The sequence below is a fragment of the Antechinus flavipes genome, chromosome 3 (genome assembly GCF_016432865.1).
Source record: "Antechinus flavipes isolate AdamAnt ecotype Samford, QLD, Australia chromosome 3, AdamAnt_v2, whole genome shotgun sequence".
NCBI lineage: Eukaryota > Metazoa > Chordata > Mammalia > Dasyuromorphia > Dasyuridae > Antechinus > Antechinus flavipes.
The window spans coordinates 482621554-482644205 of NC_067400.1; the positions used below are offsets into that span (position 1 = coordinate 482621554).

The 22652-nt window shown below is 33.8% G+C and overlaps 1 protein-coding gene across 2 annotated transcripts in view; it reads left to right on the plus strand.

Moving 5' to 3' along the window:
- The window catches only part of NAALAD2 (N-acetylated alpha-linked acidic dipeptidase 2), a 94285-nt gene that overhangs the window by 55873 nt on the left and 15760 nt on the right, over nucleotides 1-22652 (plus strand). For both annotated transcript variants that reach the window (XM_051986784.1, XM_051986785.1), the window contains 4 exons: nucleotides 63-153; nucleotides 7183-7447; nucleotides 18277-18358; nucleotides 18871-18963. In XM_051986784.1, coding sequence (XP_051842744.1) covers nucleotides 63-153; nucleotides 7183-7447; nucleotides 18277-18358; nucleotides 18871-18963 — 531 coding nt within the window. The remainder of the gene's footprint in view (nucleotides 1-62; nucleotides 154-7182; nucleotides 7448-18276; nucleotides 18359-18870; nucleotides 18964-22652) is intronic.

A 22652-nucleotide genomic window follows, 5' to 3' on the forward strand; every position in this document is an offset into this window, starting at 1 on the left:
AGTTAGGACAATGAGATACTGTGAGAAGCTGACTTCATATTGATTTTTTTCCCTATGTATAGAATAAATAAACTAGGATCTGGAAGTGATTTCGAAGCTTATTTTCAGAGACTGGGAATTGCTTCAGGTAGAGCCCGTTATACTAAGAACAGGGTAAGCCATTTTATTATCTGTAGATAAAGTTTTATTCTATATATACATATATAAAATTTTAATAGTATTAAACTAATGATTAATAATAAATATGTAAATATAACAAAATATATAATTATATGTGGATCACCTATCTACAGTCTATATATATATGCATACATATGTGTATATTTATACATATGTGTAGATGCATGTATGTATAGGTCACGTGAGCAAATGCTGCCACTTTTGATTACATGTACTGGATAAACAAGTTTCCTGGTTCCACATTTCTCTTAAATTCCTTTATAGATTATGAAGTATTACTCCATACTTTATGAAGTATTCCATTCAAAATAAACTAATGCCATAGTAGTGAGCAAAACAATGTATACATAGTTTACAGAATTGACTATCAGGGTTTGAAGGAGTTTCAGAGCCTAACTAATCTAATCCATGTCTGAAAAGAAATCTCCTCTACAATATCCTCAACAAGTAATCACTCCGCTTTGCTTAAAGACTTCCAGTTTGGAGGAACCCATACTTTCCAACATGACTCATTTAACTTTTAGACAGCTCTAGTTGTGAGAAAATTGTTCCTTATATCAAAGCAAAACTGATGACTTTGCAATTTCTACCCATTGATCCTAATTTTATTATCTGAACCCTGAAAACCAAGTCAAATAAACCTTTTTACTCTTCAAATGCTTGAAAATATCTATCATGTTTCCCTTTCAAGCTTCTCTAGGCCAAACATTCCCAGTTACTTTAATAGGATTCTTAAGGGAATCAAATGAGATAATGGCAAATTTAAAAATGCTATATAGAATCAATTATGTAGTATTGTTATATGTATTGTTCTTAAGATATCCCATCCTGTTTAACCTTCTCTAGACACTTTCCCCCTTATAAATAACCCTTCTTAAAATGGAGCACTTAGAAATAAACAATGCTTCAGATGTAGTCTGACCAGGACAGAGTACAGAGGGATTACCACTTCCTTGGTCATGGAAACAATGTCCATCTTAAATGTCTCCCAGGATCATTTATATATTTTTTTGGTTGTACATAATATTGTTGAATTGATTTGTACATTAATCCACTAAAAACTCTTAAGTCTTTTCTTAGGGCAGCTTCTTTTGTGTCTTTATCTTGTTGTTCTGATTTCTTAACCAGGTTGGAAACCTGGGCTTCAGAACGCCAGTGATTTGAGTTTTTGTGTTTAAGGACTTCACTCCTTGTAATTAGTACTTTAAAAGGACAGACAAAACAAGAACAAAACTCCTGGCCCATTTTTAGACACAGGGCCTAAGGACAAACTGGTCCTCAGGTCCTTGCCCTTCAGAAGGGAAGATCTAAAAAAAGTCAGTTATGGGTATACATCTAATGGAAAAGGTGCTTTCAGACATCTAATAGCTCAATATGGAATGTCTCATTATAGAATAGGTCACTGGTGTCTTCCACATTGGTGATTCCATTTAAGGGTTTAGGGCATCTTCCAAACTCCTTTGATCAAAATATTTATGCCTTCCTAATTTTGTATCTTTAAGGTTCTAAGCTTTTAAAGCAACTAAGCATAAAGTTCGTCAATAGCTGAAAATTTTAGACTTATCTTAAAAGTACAGACTTTTATAAATAAATATTTCTAATGTCAATGCTTCTAATCTGCTTTTATTCAATAAGTATTGATTCAAAGAACATATACAGTTAAGAGGACTCCCTCTAAAGATGAGATTTCCTTTCATCATTCCTCTTATCATGGGACTCCAAAGAGAAATGGAATTGGCTTCTTTTCTAATTCTTCTAATTCCAATCCTTTATCCTCAGTTGATTGGTTGCAAATATGGTTATTTAAACTACTGAATAAAACTACTGAATAGTGTTTGAGTTACTAGGTATACCAGGCATGTGTAATATACATGTACATTTAAGTTAGCCAGTTTTCATTTTTTTAAAAAAATATATTTATTTTTAATATACATTAAGGGCAGGTAGGTAGTGTAGTAGACAGAGCACTAACCCTTAAGTCAGGAGGACCCAAGTTCAAATCTGGTTTCAGACACTTAACACTTCCTAACTGTGTGATCCTGGACAAATCACTTAAACCCAATTGCCTCAGCAAAACAATAATAATAATAACAATAATACATTGCTTCATGAATCATGTTGGGAAAGAAAAAGAGCAAAGGGGAAAACCATGGGAGAGATTTAAAAAATAGAAAATAGAATGCCTATTCTAATTCCTTTAATTTCCTTTTTTTCCCCTTTATTGCTAAAGTCCACATTTCTAATACAATGTTGAATAATAATGGTCATAATGGACATCTTTGTTTCAGTCCTGATCTTACTGGGAATGTGTTTCTCCATTACAAATAATACTTGCTGTTGGTTTTAGATACACACTGCTTATTATTTTAAGGAAAGCTCCCATTATCCCTGTGGTCTGTAGTGTTTTTAATAGGAATGGGTGCTATATTTTGTCAAAAGCTTTTTCTGCATCTATTGAGATGATATGATATATGTTGGTTTTGTTATTGATATGTCTATTATGGTAATAGCTTTCTTGATATTGAACCAGCCCTGCATGCCTGATATAAATCCCACTTGGGCAGAGTGGATTATCCTGCTGATAAGTTGCTGTGATCTCTTTGCTAATTGAAATTTTTGCATGAATATTAATTAGAGAGATTGGTCTGTAATTTTTTCCCTCTGTTTTGGATTTTCCTGGTTTAGGTATCAGTACCATATATGTGTCGTAGAAAGAATTTAGCAATACTCCTTCTATACCTATTTTTCCAAATAGTTTACATAGTTTTGGAACTAATTTTTTTTTAAATGTTTGGTAGAATTCATTTGTGAATCCAACTGGACCTGGAGATTTTTTTTCTTAGGGAGTTCATTAATGACTTGTTCAATTTCTTTTTCTAAAATGGGACTATTTAAGTATTTTATTTCCTCTTCTGTTAATCTGGATAATTTATATTTTTTTGTAAATATTCAATGGTTTTGGTTTGATTCTGAGATTTGCTGCCATACACTTGAGCAAAATAACTCTTAATTATTGCTTTAATTTCTTTTTCATTGATGGTAAGTTCACCATTTTCATTTTGCTGTGTTTTTCTTTCCTTTTCCTAACCAAATTAACTGAAAGTTTATTTTGTTGGGTTTTTTCCCTTAAAGTCAATTCTTAATTTTATTTATTTCAATAGTTTTCTTAGTTTCAATTTTATTAATCTCTCCTTTGAGTTTCAGAATTTCTAATTTGTTATTTAAGTGGGGATTTTAATTTGGTCTTTTTCTTATTTTTTTTAGTTGAATGCCCAATTCATTGATCTCCCCTTTCTCTATTTTATTCATGTAGATATTTAGAGATATAAAATTTCCCCTAAGAACTGCTTTGACTGCATCCCATAGGATGTCTCATTGTCATAATCTTGGATGAAATTATAGATTGTTTCTGTGATTTGTTGTTTGACCACTCATTTTTAAAAATTAGATTATTTTATTTCAATTGGTTTTCAGTCTATCTTTCTCTGCCCCTTTATTGTATATGCAACATTTGTATAATTTTTTTTGGGGGGGGTCTGCCCTTCTGTATTTGATTGTGAAGTTTTTAAGCCCTAATATATGACAACTTTTTGTGTAGATGCCATGTTCTCCTGAGGAAAAATGTATATTCTTTTCTGTCCCTATTCAATTTTCTTCAGAGGTTTATCCTATCTAGGTTTTCTAGGATCTTGTTAACCTCCCTAGTTACTTTTTTGCTTATTTTATAGTTAGATTTGTCTGATTTTGAGAGGGAAAGGTTGAGGTCCCCCCCTTGTATAGTTTTGCTGTCTATTCCTGTAACTGACTTAAAATTTTCTCAAGGATTTGGCTGCTGTACCACTTGGTGTGTACACATTTAAGATCATTACTTCTTCATTGTTTACATTACCCTTTATCAAGATGTACAATCTGTTCTTATCAATTTTAATAAGATCTATTTTTACTTTTGTTTTATCTGAGATCAGAATTGCTATCCCTTCTTTTTTTTCACTTACACTGAAGTATAAAAAATTCCATTCCAGACTTTTACTTGTACTCTGTATGTGTTTCTCTGTGTCAAATGTGTTTCTTGTAAACAACATATTGTAGGATTCAGTTTTTTAATCCATTTTCTATTTGCTTTCATTTTATGGGATAGTTCATCTCTTTCACATTCAGTTACGATTACCAGCTCTGTAATTTTCTTCATCCTATTTTTCCCCTGTATATACTTTTGTTCTCTCCATTCTCTCCGTAGTAATGTTTTTTTACCCACTTCACTCACTATATTATATCACCTCTTATCTCCTTCTCTTACTTTTTTCCCTTGTGTTTTTGCCCTTCCTTCTATACTGCCTTTCCTTTTTCTTTCCTCTTTCTCCTCCTACTTCTTACATAAATTGCTATATCAACTGAATGATTAAATTATTTCCTTTTAGAGCCAAAAATCAATGAGATCAAGCTTCAGACAGTGCTCATTCCTCTCTCTTCTTTCCCTCCATTATAATAGGTCTTTTGTGCCTCTTCGTGTGACCTATTTGTCCCATTATAATTCCCCTTTCCTCTTTTTTCAATACAGATGTTTTCTACCCCTTAATGTCTTTTTCATTGATATCAGCATATCAGAATACATTCACAACCACATCCTCCATCCATGTGATGACTTATTCTGTCTGCCCCAGTGACAGATACAGTTCTCAAGAGTTACAGATATTGTTTTCCTATCAAGGGGTGTAAACAGTTTAACTTTTAAATATATATATTTTCCCTCTTTATCTTTATATGTTTCTCTTGAGTCCTGATTAGTTAAAATTTTCTGTTTACTTCATTTTTCAAATAGAAATGATTGGAAGTCCTTTAATTCTTTGAAGATGCACACCTCTCTTGAAAGAAGATGCTAAATCTAGCTAGATAATTAGTAACCCCATCTTATTATAGTAACCTTCAGGCCTTTGGTCTGGAATATGGTATTCCAAGCATTCCACTTCTTTGTTGCAGGAGCTGCCTGATCTTGGCTAATCCTGACTGTTGCTGCTTGATATTTGAATTGTTTTTTTGTCTGGCAGCTTGCAGTAATTTTCCCTTGAGATTGCAGATCTGGAGTTTCACAACAATGTTCCTTAGGGTTTTCCTTGGGGGATCTCTTTTCAGAGGTGAACAATGGACTCTTTCAATGAGTCTTTCCCCCTCTGTTTCTAGAATATTGGGACAGTTTTCCTTAATGATTTCTTGAAGAATGTTAGCCAGGATCTTTTTTTGGTCATGGTCTTCAGGTAGGCCAATAATTTTTAAATTGTCTCTTCTCGATCTATTTTCCAGGTCAGTTGTTTTGGCAATGAGCTTATTTCACATTTTCTTCCATTTTTAAAATTCTTTTTAGTTTCATTGACTCTTGCTGTCTCACAGCGTCATTAACTTCCATTTGTCCCATTCTAGTTTTTAATATGTGATTTTCTTCAGTTAGCTTTTGTATCTCTTTTTCCATTTGGTTAATTCTACTATTGAAGGTATTATTTTCTTCAGTGGATTTTTTTTTTTTTTGCACTTAGCCAATTTGTATTTTTTAAAGGAGCTGTTTTCTTCAGTCATTTTTTTCCCCTTCCCTTTCCAAACTCTTGTCATGCATACCTCTTCCTTCCTTTCTCATTTTTTTTCTTCTACCTTTCTTATTTGCCTTTTAACATCTTTTATGAGCACTTCCAAGAAGCCTCTTTGGGCATGAGACCAATTCATACCACTCTCTGAGATTTCTTCTGTGGACATTTTGTCCTCGTCTGAGTTGGTGGTTTGGTCTTTCTTGTCACCATAGTAGATTTCTATGGTCAAGGTTCTTTTATATTTCTTGCTTATTTTCTTTCCTTTTCTTGGTAGTTCCATTTTTTTTTTAAATTTTCTAATTGAGTTCTGCTCCTGAGGTAAAGATGGCACTGTCCCAAGCTTCTTGTGAAGCTCTGAGCCTTGGCTTTTGAGCACAGGAGTCCCTTGGGTTTGTAAGGAGTAACTTCTACTCTTTTCAGAAAATAGCCTGATTTCCCAGAATTTGCCTTGTGAATTGAAACTGGAGGCTGTTCCACTGATTTGCTCTCCTATTGAGCCGGGACTAAGGGTCCTGATTTATTGTAATTAATTACTGAATTGCTGTAATTAAGACCCTCTCATTGCCTTTTCCAGAGTCTGTCTAAGCAGAGCTGAACATCCTTTTTACTCCAGCAAGACTGAGTTTTTTGAAGTTATCCAATCTATCTTGAACTGACCATTTCATCAGACTCTGTTCAGAGGCTTGGTTCCATGTGGTTTTTGAGTGAAACTGGGAAGGCTCAAGCAGCTTCCTGGTTTTACTCTACCATTTTGGCTCCACCCTTGGAAGTCCTAATCAGTGTTCATTAAAGAAAACTTGGTATACACACCTGGTACATCTTGAAAGTTGTGGATTTTAAATAGAGTCTTAAATCAAAATTAAGTCAAGCAGTATACAAGTAAATTTTAGATGATTAAAATTTCATTGAATCAATTGTCAGATATTAAGTGAATATTAAATCCAAGATATGAAAATACAGGTATAAAAAGGAAAATAATTTCTACTTACAAAGAGTTTACTTTTTAATGGAAGAGATAAGTGAATGGAAGAGAATAAGTATAAATAGAATAAATATAAATACATACAAGAATATTCAAAAACATACAAAATCACAAAATGTCAGAGTTGGCAGAGAACCCTTAAGCAACCACTTACTCCAATCAGTTATATCTGAGCAAAAAATCTCAGATTTTTTCCAGTATATTTTCAACTTTATCTAGAAGAGAGAATGCGGTACCAACCCATTATTCATTCTACTTTTGGACCAACTATTAGGATGTTTTATGTTTGCTTTTGTTTTGTTTTGTTTATCTCAATTATTTAATGTTGTTGCTTCATTGTGGAGAAAGGGTATAGTGACATGTATGTGGATATAATTTTTCACAATTTTTTTTTTTTTTGCTTAAAGTACTTAACATATGTCTATCCTTTTCCCCCTACCTTAGAAAACAAACAAGTTTAGTAGCTATCCAGTTTACCACACTATTTATGAGACTTTTGAGCTGGTCGACCAATTTTATGACCCTACCTTTAAGAAACAACTTGCTGTAGCCCAGTTACGAGGAGGACTAGTATATGAACTTGCCGATTCCAGAATCATTCCTTTCAATATTCAAGACTATGCAAAAGCTTTAGAAAACTATGCAACCAGTATCTATAACTTATCCAAGAAACATGACCAACAATTGAAAGACCATAGAGTATCATTTGGTAAGTAGTAGTTATAATATTTATTGTGAGTCAAATGTAAGAAATTACTCCCTTTCATAACAATTTGATAGTCAATATCAATACCAACAATATCATTCAAGCATTTCAACTTTAAATTGAACTTTATTTAAATTTATATTTTTTAATAAAAATAAATTTGTTAAAGAAATGTCTATTAAATAATTTAATTCCAAATTTATTTTAAGAGGCAGCAATTAACAATACCAAAAAATTCCATAAAAATTAATTGAAATTTGTCTACTCTTCAAATTTGCTTGTTTTTCAAAATTTGCTTATTAGTTTTATAGATTTTATTTGAGTTTTGGAATGTAAGAAGGGATGAATGTGATCAGATGTGATTTAAATGATAAGATTTCCATAACCAAAGTGGTTCATTTGTTGGAAATGATAAACAAAATCCATATGTAGCATGGTTCTTCTTGAGTGGTGGGGGAGTGCTGATAACATCAGATAGGTAAATGCTTTTCCTATATCACTTTCTTTTTAAAGAATTAAAAGTGAGCTGCATCTATAATACCTGTAACCAGTACTTTCAAAGCTTCCAGAAATTTTAGTCATTGCATAAAGGTTTAAAGAGAATAATAGTAGTTTTTAAAAGCTACAAAACTAATGTTACTGATATTATTTCCCATATTTGCTGAGAGCAAAGTTTTTTTTGAAGCCATGTTTATTTGAGGAAAGATGATTATTTTATAGCCTAAACATGAGTCCATGTTCACTTTAACAAGTACATGAAAATTCTTAATCATGTTCTACATTACTATTTTTAACTCCATGTAAGATTCTTACTATAGTTTTTGGAAGACTTTGACTTTTTTAAAAAATTTATAGCAGCCTTGCCATATGGAAAATGTTTAGATGGTAGAATGCCCACTTAATATGAAAGAGGTATCCAGATAGTTGCTTGAATTCTGCACTTTACTGGGTACTAGCTGTGTGGAGTGGTGGAAAAACATTGGATTAGAAGTCATAAACTTGATTTCAAATCCCACCCCTTCCATTCACTACTTGTGTGACTTTGAACAAGCCCTTTCCCCTTTTTAGTAAAATGAAGGGATTAAACTAATTGAGCCCTTAGGGATTCTTTTTCATTCTAGCTAGTACAATATTGGCATAGTCCATAGATAGAGACTATTCCTGTTAAGGAATAAGGCTTGCTATAGACAAAAATTAATGAAATTAAATGTGAGATGAATAAAAATTTTGCTTCCAGACTTGGATAAGGTAAAATGATTTAGGAATCACAGTTTCAAGAGAAATTCTTATGATTCAGCTGTAGGTCTAGAGGCAGGTAGGGGGGAGAAAGACAAGAAAATTATATAGTTGGCATAAGTTATGGGTACCTAATAATTTTAAAGAAGGCATATTTATTAATCATTCTTACAAATGACTTGCGCTAATAGATGTACAAAGAAATAAAAAAGAAATAACATGGCAAAGGGAAATGGGAGATTTGCCAGATAGCCATACTGTTTCAAATTTAATTTTGCTCAAAGATTTTTTTATAAAGGAAAAAAAAGTATGTGTTAGTTCTATCCATCTAATGTCACAGATATACACATACTTATATATACATATGTATACACGCATATATGTGTATATACACCTAATTTGTGTGTACACATATTTATACATCATTATAACCATTTTCATCCATTAATATCCTGATGCGCTGTATATCAATTAATCACCAACTGACAAGTTCATAAGTGCAGTGGACACTTATGTCAATGGGCACTCTACTAAGTAATAGACTTACAAAAACAAACAGAAAAAAATGAAACAATTCCTCTTCTCAGAGAACTACATTCTATTAGGAGATAACATGTACGTATACATAGTATAAGAGTAAATTGTTGTTTATCTCTTCTTCAAAGAAGACTGTGATATAAGGGAGGTAATGCCATGACAAGCAAGTGAATTGTATTTAAGTGAGGGAGAGCTGTGCAAGCTCACCTGCTTCACTTTCCCCTCCTTAGAACCTCTGGGTCAAATGGCAAGATAAAGATCAAGATGGCTAGAGATGGCCCTGGATGAAATGGGAGACCATGGCCTTTTTAATCTAAGGTCTTCAATAGGTCTCAATTTGACAGAAGTTGCATCCATTCAGTGATTAAGGCTAGGTAGCAATTGAGGGAAAGAATCGTCTCTTTAGTCCTCCCCCCAAAAAAGAAAATCTAAATAAATAAATAAATGAATTTGGAAGCAGGGAAGACCTTCAGGGTTTCTGGCCAAAGCCAAAATGACCTTTAATATAAGTCATTTAGGACTCAAATATAAATCAAATGGGATTTGGCCTAGGACCTAATTGGTGGCCAATTAGAATCATATTGGTTTTGCTTTAAGACCTGGTCCTTAAGAAAAAAATATAGCTGGTAAATCCCAAGATATTGTGGGAGGCTTTGGAGGTACAAAAGAGGGGAAAAAATGCTTTTAAGAACATCTGTTGGGAAGGGTATGATAACCTATGGGGACAGAGGGAGGAAATGAAGGAAGGAGGGAAAGAAGAAGAAAGAAAGGAGGGAAAAAAAGGAAGAAGAGGGGAAAATGAAACAAGGAATTTTCCAAGTGACCAATTCCAGGCCAGCTTTACTCACAGAGGTTAAGAGTAAACACAAAGAATTGAAAGATAGAGAGGAAGAGCACTGGTGATTAGGGAGTGATTTAAGAAATGGTTTATATAAAAGTGATTCTTGAAGTATGCTTTGAAAGAGGAAGGGCATTGGGGTACAAATAGTGTAATGCTGGAGAAACTGAGGCAGGAGAGAGATTAGAGAGTTTTTAATATTTTATTAATGGGAAAGTAAAATTGACTGGACAGGACTCTCGTCTCAAATTATCCAGTCAGACATAGATAAAGATATACTGGGACCAAGGAATCCATGTTGGTCCCAGGGCTGGAGGAGACTGTCATCTCAAAGAATCCAACTGCCAGCATCCAGCATCCAGCCACCAGCCTCCAGCAATGAATGGAGGAACCCCAACTTCTTAAATACCTTTTCTCTAAACAAAGGAAGGAGTGAGAAGTGCAGGAAAACTTCTGTCAGGATAGGGGAGGTCATAAATCCTAAAAACCCAGAGACAGGCTGTCTGCATATACAGAAATGAAGATATCAGTGAGGTATCTTGGAATATTTTAGAGGGATATTGTAAATTCTTGACAGAAAAGAGTCAAGAGGTCTACTCTCTTGTTTATCTTGCTTACAATTTATAACCTTAGAGCAAATAGTCCTCAGTTTTAATGGGCCAGAGGGGGGTTTACAGCTTAGGGGATTGAGACAGAACAGTTAAGGAAACTGAGACAAGGGGAACTAGTACGGGGAAACTGAGTCAGGACAGTTAAAGAGAACTGTGACATAACATTCCACATTCTCTCTCCTAAATATTCAAACCTTTGAATCTTAGCACCTTCCTCTAGATACCCAGGAGGTCTTAGCACCATAAGTTTGACCAACCCAAAATAAAACGAGAAAAATATAAGGACTCATATGGCAAGAGCAAGTCTCTCCCTGATAACCCCAGAGTTAACAGCTGTACAAAGCCTCTCTTGTTGCAAGCATGACAGGTCCTCTACAGTTCTGGAGCACTACCTCAGCCAGAGAATCCAGTTTGAGATGGACAGCTAGGTCTGTGATCATTTGTGCACTTAACTAGCAGCAGGGCCCAAGGGCTCATTCAAAGGGGCAACCCACTCCAGGGGAGAAGGTTAAGGCTTGGAGTAGCTTCACCTGTCCCCGCCTAGAGCTGCTGCTACTAGAATTTCTCAGATTTCTGAGCAGATTATGCACAGTTAGACCATCAAGACAGGCAAACCCTGAACTTTTTAGGTGCCTTATGCCAAACTTCAAGGTCCTTTGAACTTCTGAAGTACTAATTAATGAACTGGGGTTACAGGAATGGAAAAACAGATCAGAGAGACTGCCAGTCCCAGGACAAGTGTCTGATTTCTAAAACTTTTCTTAAAAAAAATCTCCAAAACTGAGTCTGCCATGGCAATTTTAACAAAATAAGGGATTCTAAAGCTAAAGCATCCAAATTCAATCTGAACTAGTGAGAATAGGGGGTAGGGCAGAAGTGCCTAAGGCAAAGTGAATAGGAGCTAGGGGTTCCCATTCTTTCAAGTATTTTGAAAAATACCAATTTTCCCAATGCTCTATCTCTTCCTCCCCTTTTTTTCCTCACAGAAAGGAATTATCAAATGACCATTCCCTATAAAAATTCCAAGAGTGAATCAAATTCCCTATACATAACAGACTAGTACAGTAACATTTCCTAAAAAGCCCTCAAACATAACAGCATTAATTACCATGCTTTAACAGCTTTAACAAATCCCATCCTAAATCTTAAACACACAGTAATAGATGATCCAGGCAAGGTTTAACAGTCAGTCATCAATCATTCCCAAAGTCCCTCATATCAGTCCAAAGTATACTTGATGCAGGGTCCAGTCCATCGGCTTATTTTAAAAACTGCTGCTCCAGGCTAACAAATGGCATTCTATGCAGAGAGAAGGTAGGTGTACCGCGCTGACAATCAAAGCTGATCAAAGCTGATCCAGGTCCCCAAAGCAAGCCAATATCTGTAATTTAACCAAAATCTAGAACAAAAACACAAATCTAACAAATAAAGATTAGATCAGTCTCAGATAGAAAGACTCAGTTCACCAGACTGCTGCAAACTATGAGGAGGCCAGAATGGATTGGCCAGCAGTTTCCTATGTGAAGAGATGAGTTTGCTTTACAGGCCAAGCAAACAACTGCAGTTCCAAGTTGCAACATCAGTGAGGTCTCTCAGACCCCTGTTAATTGTCCTCTTATCATGTAGAAACCTTAAAGAAACAAAACACAAATATCCAGTAACAGACAGATGACCAAGTGAAATACTTAGTTGCCCAAGCATTTAGGATACAATGATTACATATAACCAGACTGAAAATAGCAAGGCATGACATAATTGAATTGCATTAACAGTTTCTAATTGACTATTGCTCTGATCATAGAGATCAATTACAGAAGGAAAAATGCAAGAACATAACTATAACAAAACATAAGAAGTTAAAACTCAACCTTCAACACATACAGAATAAAATAGCCTTAACCCAGTTTTATTCCAATCAATCATCTCAGTAACTGTCAGAGGGTGGAGCTTTAAAACTCCCAAATAACATTAACTAATTAACTCTAAGCCCAAAAAATTTTACCTCCAATAACAGGTGCCATTAATCAAATTTCTGATAAATCCTAAACAAAGATTTATCATAACCTTGTAGTAATAACAGAAAGAAATTTTTCTCAGTAAGTTCACAACTTAGAACAATTATCTAGGTATATATATATTAGAACAATATATCTAGGTAGATGTTACATGAGTGAACATTATACATACAAATCATTTTGCTTTTAAAATACCCAATAAATAGAAAAATATTCCAAATTACATATTGTTCATAACAGAAACATTTTCAAAAGGACAAAGAAAAAAATTACAATGTTCAGAGGCCCTTTAAATAACCTCAGGATGACCCAATACAATCAATTTAAACTTATACAAAAGACCCAATTCCACATAAAAGAATTCAACAAGTTTTTTTAAAATAGCAATTAAACTTTTAGAAATATTCCTCCCAAAGTATGGATCATATTTATGACCATATCTCTTAACCAAGAAAATCTTTACATATCAAAAAACAAATATTCAATCAATTAACCTAAAAGTAAGTATGTTCCTTTAAAGCACAATTTGCTGCATTGGCTGTAATCAGATAAGAAAAAAACCGGCAGGAACACACTTAGAGAAGAGAGGGGAGGAGAGGATTCCACGTGGCTACCCTTCCCCCACTCCTGGCCCCCTAGAAAAAACTTCCCTCAAGTTCCCCACTCAATTTCCTACATGGGGATCCTTTTCAAGTTTTAGCCCATCAGTTTCCCAACATCAGGTTTCTTCCCAAATCCACCCATTTCCAACTTTCTTTTCTCCCTAGCTACATACTTGAACAATCTCCTTAAAGAACTTTCCTACCAGAAGCTCCTTTGATAAAGGAGCAGAAGGCAGAGGAAGACCTCTTCACCTACTCCCAAAGTCTTTCTTTCACCTTCCTAAAACCATGCAAACCTTTAATTGCCCCTACTAATCAGTCCTTCCTAATCACCTGCATTCTTCTTTCCTTTTTCCTTCAAAAACCTGTTAAGATTCACACTATAGTGAATAGCCCAAACCTCCACAAAACCCACACATGTTCAGCAGAGCTGGATTTAAAGTATAACGTATGTTAACAAATAACTCAAAATATTTCAGAAGGTAACAAACTGAATCAAATTAAATACAGCTGTTTTTAAAAGTTTTTTTTTTCTTTCTTTTCTTTCTCACCACATTTCTTCTAACAGCTATTAACATCTTATCTCCAAAGCTTTTTATTGCCCAGGCCAGGCTAAGCTTGAATTTTATTGCTCTTTCCTCTAGTCCAAACTTTCAAATCCCTTTCAATCTATTTTTTATTTCTTTTTTATTTCTTTCCTTCTCTCCCTTTTCTCCCTTTTCCTCCACAAGACTGCTACAGTCAGCCAGAGACAAAGGGAGAGAGAGAGATTTTTCAAACTTCTTAATATTTTCTAAGCCTGCAACACAGAGGCTGAATTCTTATCACTTACAACCTTGCTAACTTTTAACACAGACACACACGTGGAGCTCCATTTTACTAAGCACAGTTGCAACGTTGTTCTTAAAAATTTCCAACCAACAAAATAGACAGACAAATCACACAGAACATAGAACACACAGTTACAACATTAAACAAACATATAATACATACACAAAGGATATTTTCCAGCGTCCCAAAAAATACCCATCTCAGAACTTTTAAGCCCGTCGGTATTTATTCTGAGACTACAGGTTGCTAGCAACAAACCAGAACAGAACCAGAATAAACAGAACCAGAACCAGAACCAGAACCAGATGATACCCCAAAAGGTACCCAAATGCCAAAATGATTAGAGAGTTTTTAATATTTTATTAATGGGAGAGTATAATTGACTGGACAGGACTCTCTCTCAAATTATCCAGTCAGACAGAGATAAAGATATACTGGGACCAAGGAATCCATGTTGGTTCCAGGACTGGAGGAGACTGTCATCTCAAAGAATCCAACTGCCAGCATCCAGCATCCAGCCATCAGCCTCCAGCAATGAATGGGGGAACCCCAACATCTTAAATACTTTTTCTCTAAACAAAGGAAGGGGTGAGAAGCGCGGGAAAACTTCTGTCAGGATAGGGGAGGTCATAAATCCTAAAAACCCAGAAACAGACTGTTTACATACACAGAAATAAAGATATTAGTGAGGTATCTTGGAATATTTTAGAGGAATATTATAAGTTCTTGAGGACAGAAAAGAGTCAAGAGGACTACTCTCATGTTTATCTTGCTAACAATTTATAACCTTAGAGCAAACAGTCCTCAGTCTTAATGGACCAGAGGGGGGTTACAGCTTAGGGGACTGAGACAGAACAGTTAAGGAAACTGAGACAAGGAAAACTAGTACAGGGAAACTAAGTCAAGACTGTTAAAGAGAACTGTGGCATAACAATAGTGCAGATACATAGAGAAGAAAAATTAATACTATGTGTGAGAAATAGAAAATAAGATCAGTTTTGTTAAACTTGAAATATAATAACAAAAATACTTAATGAAATTTTAAAGATAGATTTGAATCAGACTGAAAATCTTAGAAAGACAAAAGAGTGTATATTTTTGTCTTAGAGGCGATAGGGGAATCACTACCTCTGAAGTTTATTGAATTGAGAAGTAACATAGTCAGATCGGTATTTAAGGAAAATCACTTTGGCAACTGTGTAGAGGATGAATTGGAACTGAGAGACATTAAGTCAAGGGATACCAACTAGAAGACCATTGAAAAGTCCCAAGACAATGTAATGAGAATTTGATTGTGTTAAAGAAAAGAATCAGATGTAAGAGATGTTGGGAAGTAAAAAACAGTATTTGACAAGGGATTTAATATATTCAGAAAGGATAAGCCTTGAAGAGTAGAAGAATGATATTATGCTCAACAGAACTGGAGAGTATGGTAGAACAGTGTTTAGGGAAAGATAATATAGTTAGTTTGAGAAATCGCGGGGATATCCAGAGTGAAATATCTAATTGACTGTTGGTATATCTCTAGATCCATGAAACTTGAGTTCAGGAGAGAAATTGGAATTGTATATATAAATCTGAGTTATTTTAAGTACATAAGAGCTTAAGTCAAAAACAGAGCCTTAGGATACTTAAGTCTATCTTAAAATTAAAGGAAATTTTATAAATGATGGTACAGCAAAGAAAACAAGTGGTTAGACAGATATGGGAAACAAAAATAAATGAAAAGCATTTATTTAATCCTTACTATATGCAAAGCACCATGCTAATAAGCATTGCAGATACCAGTAGAAAAATAGAAACATGAAAGTCTCTGATTTAAGGAGCTCAAAGGCTAATGGTACAGAATATTTCAGCTTCAGATAATCCACCATCTCTAATTTCATGCTACTTGATAAAATCATCATTTTCTAATGTTGATCCACTTAATAATGTTAAAGAGTTTGGGGGTAGGAACTTAATTTTCAGATCCATCAGTAGCTATACCTTCAGAATCCACGAAGGCAGTTGTTGGGTCATGTCTCTATGGAGGATAGCTTCCCAGCATGATGGTTCTGAGGCTTGAGCTGGAAATAGGCACAATGGCCCAAGGGTATTTTGCCACTCCCACAACTCTTGGGCTTAATCTGCCAATTAGTGCCAAATGTCATCAGTTAGTGGTGAAGAAAAAAATTTCTTACAGGGATTTCTCCCTGGAATATGCAGAATGGCCTGGAAACAGTACTGGCAGTTTTGGGAGACACTGATATTTCCAAGGTTTTTAAATTCAGGATCTTGGGCTGTCACTGTTGTAGGATAAGGAAAGATGGTGTTGAATGGGTGCGAATAGTTTGACTGGCCTGGCACAAACTGCCTCTTATCTCCCCCACAGGGTACCTTGCTAATTTGTGTAGATTGGCTTAGTTTTCCCATAAATGGCAATTAGTCACTGCTTAGAGAGATGACTAGCCTCTTCACTGTATAAGTTGCTTCCCTGAATAGCTATGGTGATGGGACAGAAGCAAGACTGGAGGTCCAGGAAGAGTGGGCCTTCTTCTGAGTACTGAGCTTTCTCTAAGAAGATGTTGGTCAAGATAATGATGGTAGTATGAATTATCTGGCACAACTTTCCTTTGGCTGCCCCAATATACCTTTATGTATTATGCAGTAAGTAATTTTCCAGAAGAGAGTAATGTAACAAGAACCCAGAGAGGCAAGAGTAGCCAGTATGAGAGGGTGGCCAGTATATAGCAAAGAGATCAAAAAGCATGAAGACCAAAATAAAGACCATAAAATATAGTAATTAAAAGAGATTCTTGATAACTTTAGAGAGAGATAAGACCGTAAGTCAGAATACAAAGATTGAAGAGTGAGTGAGAGGGGAGTAAATGGAATCATTAAGTATACATAGCTTTTAGGATGGCTGAGAAAGAAGATAGATCTAGATATAAATATAGCTGTCTGTGTGTGTATGCACATGTGTGTATATATAATATATATGTATGCATATATATAAACATACAGATATAAATACTTGGAAGTGATAGTAGAGTCTGGTGAAAGCTTTTGAGAGGAAGGGAGGATAATTGTGAGGACAATCTACTTGAGAAGGTAAAAAGCTTCCTTTTGCTGGTTTCCTCTTGAAATGGAGGACTACACTTTATCAAGAGAATAAAGGAAGAAGGTAGGTGGGGAATCAGAGGACTAAGTTCAAGAGAAAAGGAAATTATGGGGGAAAATGATTTCAATTGGACTATCAAAATATAGTGAAGAGGCATGCTCTTGTTCCCTGAAAACTTGGAAATCCAAAGAAAATTCACTAACTTTTTACCACATTGACAAGGCCAATACTAGGAACTTGGATTTTAAGTTTCCAGACATGCTAGTTTTGCCACAAATTACCATTTAGGTGAGGTTCTAATTTGTAATCTTTTCCAAATAAGAATGGAGTTTGTTTTGTGCTGTATTTTTAGTTCACATCATTAATTGACAAACATTTATCGAAAACTTATGTGCCAGGTACTGTGCTAGGTGCTTAGAAGCAAATGCTTACCTATATGTAATGAAAATTATATACAATGTAAATGTAAAGTAGTTTGGAGAATTTTTCTTCCTCATATAGAAAAAGTCCTTTGAGCCAAGTTTTGAAAGAAGCTAGAAAGGGCGCACACACACACAAAAATCAAGTGGAACAATAAATAGACTAGTTTGACCTGGAATGAAGGAGTAATAATAATTTAAAAGCTTACAAAAATAGAGGTGAAGGTAGATTATGAAAGGCTTCACTTTCAACTTTATGCAGAATTTGAGTACTACATTTTAGAGAATATATGTGGGTGTAAGCCCCTCTTACTGCCTGAGTGGTATTTTTTCCCCTGGCATTTATAGGCTTTTAAAAATTCTTGGCTGCTATTCTCTCAAAAACAAATGTTAATACTGTTTCCATTTTCATACAACACCTATTTGCTAAAGATATTTGCTAAGCATCACCATGGTTCTGCAGGCACTGTCAACCAAAAAAAAAAAAAAAAAAACAGAGAAAAACCCTATCATTTACTTTTAAGAACCGTCTGGAAAGGAGAGAGATAGATAGGCAAGTGAACCTCTAAAACATAAAACACTTATAAGATTCTTTCTCTAACATTACTCTTCCAAAAACCTGTACTTCTTTTTCCTTTTAAAGATTCCTTATTTTCTGCTGTGAGAAACTTCACAGATGCTGCTGCAGATTTTCATAGAAGACTTGCACACATTGACTTTAATAAGTAAGTTTAAAATGCCAGGGCACTAAACTTTTTCATGAAAGAGTCTGATCTGTAGAAATAACAAAATCTGTCATTGTATACTGATAAAGCATTTAAATGGTAGAGCCTGAAGAATCTAGAACACAATGTGGATAAAAGATGAAACTTTAGGATTTTACATGCTAAGAATGATTGGAATTAATTGTTAGTTCTTTGGATCCATGTCCACTGCTATGTAGAAATCTCTCACTGTAGCATATGATTTGTGATTTATATATACATCGTGGCCTATGAATTTTTGTCTTATTGGATGAACTTTTACATGTCATCTAATAACTTAAAAGGTGAAAAAGTTATATTTCTTGCATGGTGATGCTATTTCTATAAAAAATTTTAATGGGATCTACACACTTCATTTAAGCTTAATTATGTCTTGTCTCTCTCTCTTTTTTTTTTTTTTTTGTTAATTCCTTTGAAATAGTTTGGTAGTAAAAATTATGTATATATATATTTTTTTCTTTCTTTCTCCATAGCCCAATTGCAGTGAGAATTGTGAATGATCAGTTGATGCTATTGGAAAGAGCTTTCATTGATCCTCTTGGTTTACCTGGAAGGCAATTCTATAGGTAAGATGATAGAGATGAACCTTTAGTGGGCACCAGGTACCATACACAGACCCAGATATATAGACTGCAGTAGATCTTAAATCCATTTTAGAATGATCTAATGCAATTGAATAGAAAGGTTTATGTATACCAAGAGTGGCATGTTTAAAATGTGTTTGGTGTACCTAGTGTTTTTTATATTACCTTCATAGACTAGAACTCTGTAAAAGTTTGATTAATTGAAAGAAAAATCTCTTAGTGATATAAGGGAATAAATATTAGGAGCAATAAATAGCTAAAACATAGTACATAACAACTCTAATTATTCATTGACATATAACACTTTATGGTCTACAAAGCACTTTTTAATGCCATCTCTGTGAGAAAGATGGTGTTTTATTATTTCCATTTTACTGCTAAAAAGAAGACTCCTAGAGATTGTGAATTAGTTGCCCATGGTCATTCATTAAGTAATTTTCAGAACTAGGATCTCACGAGATTTCCAGATTCTACATCAGTCTCTTTCCACGCTATCAAGTAGCTTTTCAATGAAAATTTTGATTTTTATTTTCTATCCAGTATTGGTCAGAAGAAAGAGAAATGACCAAAAGAATAGGACCTGGGGTTCACTTCTCCTATGAACCTGAGTTTAGTCACTACAATTCTCAGATCCTCAATATCTTTATCTGTAAAATGAGTTTTTTGAACTAGATGTCCTGTGGGATCCCTTTCAATTAGATTTATTATCTCATTGATTTTTGATAAAGTATTCTATAAAGTAAATCAGGATATTAATTTGTTATTCAATGTATTTTTGAACTTTCAATCCACATATTATTAAATGTCAAAAGTTCTATTTTTTTAACCCACAGTAATGTGTCACATAATTTTTGCTGTTTGATTTCATAGTCTCCCTTCCTTAGTAAGTCAGAGTTATTTAAGAATACCTTTTATATACTTTTTGGTGGCAACAATCTGCTCCTAAACTGTTACCATAAATGCTTCCATTTCTGGAAACAAATCTTTATTTCTCGGGTATTTGTTCAGTATCTCTTTGTTGATTTTAATAATGTTGGAAGAGTTCATGTACATGATTCTGTCCTTGGCTCTTAGTCCAGTGACCTGGACTTATCACCTTTTACTGTTGTTCATTAAAGAGCTGCTTTAAATTTATTTATAATTTTTTTTGCTTTAAAATTATGTTACTTTTTGATTTGTTTAGCATGCATTCTAAAAGTGTTTATTAATCCTCTTCCATCTTTTCTCTGTATGCTAACCTTTCCATCACTTTACTGATATAGATCCTATTTTTTCAATATCCTATGTTTTTGTTAGGGTGTTTCAAATCTATAGACATTTTACAATTCTGAAATGTTTACAAATATTGCATGGGAACTAGTTGCTTTAAATGTGTTCCTCCCATTTATCTTTGATTGTAGAATTCTACTAACTCTTTTAATGTATTTTCTTATAGTCTTCTCTTTTATATTTCTTTGTTCAATTTGTCTTGAGTAGAAGAAACCAAGGTGTCATCATTATCCATTAGATCAATGTAATTTCCAGATTCAAATTTGGAACCATTAAATATAAATATTTCCCTGGCATATTTTAAGAATTTTACATTTTACATTTATTGAGTACCAATGATATTTTGTTATTATTGGTGAAAGTTGTACAATATCAAGGAACTGAGCTGTTCAGTTTGTTTTGTGTTAGAATCATGTAGTTTAACATCAAGTGGTTAAGTGAATGTTTAGATTTGACTAGTCTTGTAGCTACACAATTATATTTAGGAGAAATGGTAATGAATACCAATGAATAAACTAAGCCGAGTCACAATAGACTTCCTAAAAAAATACACTTTATATGAATTGTCTTTGACATTGGTACCATATTTTAAATAGAAATTTTTTTTCTATGTAGACATCAAATAATGTAATGTTGGCATCATACTTGGATCTGTTTTATATATTTGGTGATCATGAATAAGCTATATAGGTGGAACTGAGTCAAAATCTTTAGAATAATCAATAAAAATGTATTGCTTTTATGGTATTTTGAGGTAGGTTATTCAATTATTACCAAATTGATAATAAGTCAACTATTTATAATCCCCTTTTTGTCATATTCATTTGTTCCATAGCAAATATAGTGGTTTTGTGAGTGTTTTTTTTTTAATAGTAAAGTTGTAATTATATTCTTTCAACTTTTTAAAAAATATAACTGTCATATTTGGAAGGGTCACTGATGTTCTCATATTTTTGTAGTAGATATGTGTGGTTTTCTATTAAGGAAGAATCATATATAAGTTGAAGTTGATAAAGTACTTGGCTAACAATTCAAAACCCACTATAAAGTGCTTGAGCCAATAATTATGGATTTAATCTTGTCTGTCTCTATCGTGACTTTTTAGTTTTAGTTTTAGTTTTAGTTTAGTTTTAGGCTACAATTTCAGTTTCAACCTTACTCTGTAACTACTCAGTTGTTCATTATGTTAAGTTTTGTTATCAAGTTTTGTTTCTTCTTTTATCCAACTGACAGTTTTATTGAGTTGGATTGCTTTTGACTAAATAGAATATTTCCACATCCTAGAGGTTGTCTTGCCCATGATGTCTTCTGAAATTTCTATAGTAAAGGTTTTGATGGAAGTTAAATTATGTACTTTGTGAACTGTGCTGCTTTGATTCCTTATATCATACGGTTTATATTTTTTAACTTTGTTTTCAGTTGTTGATTTAAAAATCTAGAATTTCTGATATTTTTTTCCAGATTCCTTTACACTTGTTTCTTTTTTGTTGCTTTTAACTAAGCAATATTGTATTCAACTTTTCTATAGCTTATATTAGGTAGATAATGTTGTGATCTTCCAATGCCTTTTCACATAATTTCAGTGGCTTTCAAGGTTTTTCTGCTCTTTTCTCAGTTTATTTATTTACCTATCCTTGCAGGTATCACAAATATTAAATGTTTTGTACTCTTCTGAAAAATACTTGGGGAGGATATATTCACTCTTGATAGTTATCAAAAATACAACTTTTTGGAATTTTTTTTTGATATGATCAGTTTGTTATTTGGGTTCATGCTTCTAAACTCAATTTTTAAAAAATCCAGACTATTTATTGCCATTTTTTTTTCAAAATCACTTGCAGTTTAGTAATATTTTTGTGATAAGTTTCACTATGAAGTATAATTTCTGAAGTTTGATCATTTAGAAAAGTCTTAAAGGGAAAAGTGAGTAGTCTAGTTTGCTATGAACATTGGGCCCAAATTATGGTAGGGGAAATCTTGAATGTCAGACTAAGAAAATTCATAATATTATTGATTTAGAAAGTTCCATTGAAAGATAATTCCATGCTCATCTAAACCAATAGCTTTATCCTACAGATAAGGAAATTGAGGCCCAGGAAAATTAAGTGACTTCTCTAAAGGTGTATTAAGTTTCAGGTTGTAATTTTCAGAAATTAGATTTGAAAATAGGCCCTCTAATGCCACAATTAGTATTATTACAACTGAATCTCCCAGAGGCAGTAAAGAATAATTAAAGATTTTTGAGCAAAAAAAGTGGCATGATTAAGGAATTTGGCTCAAAAATGCAGACTATATTGGAATCAAGATACTAGAGATGAGAAGGCTGATTAGGAGACTACTATATTTGGTCAGGAATGAAATAAAAATTGTTTCAATTGGACTAACGCCAACCCTTCACCTGT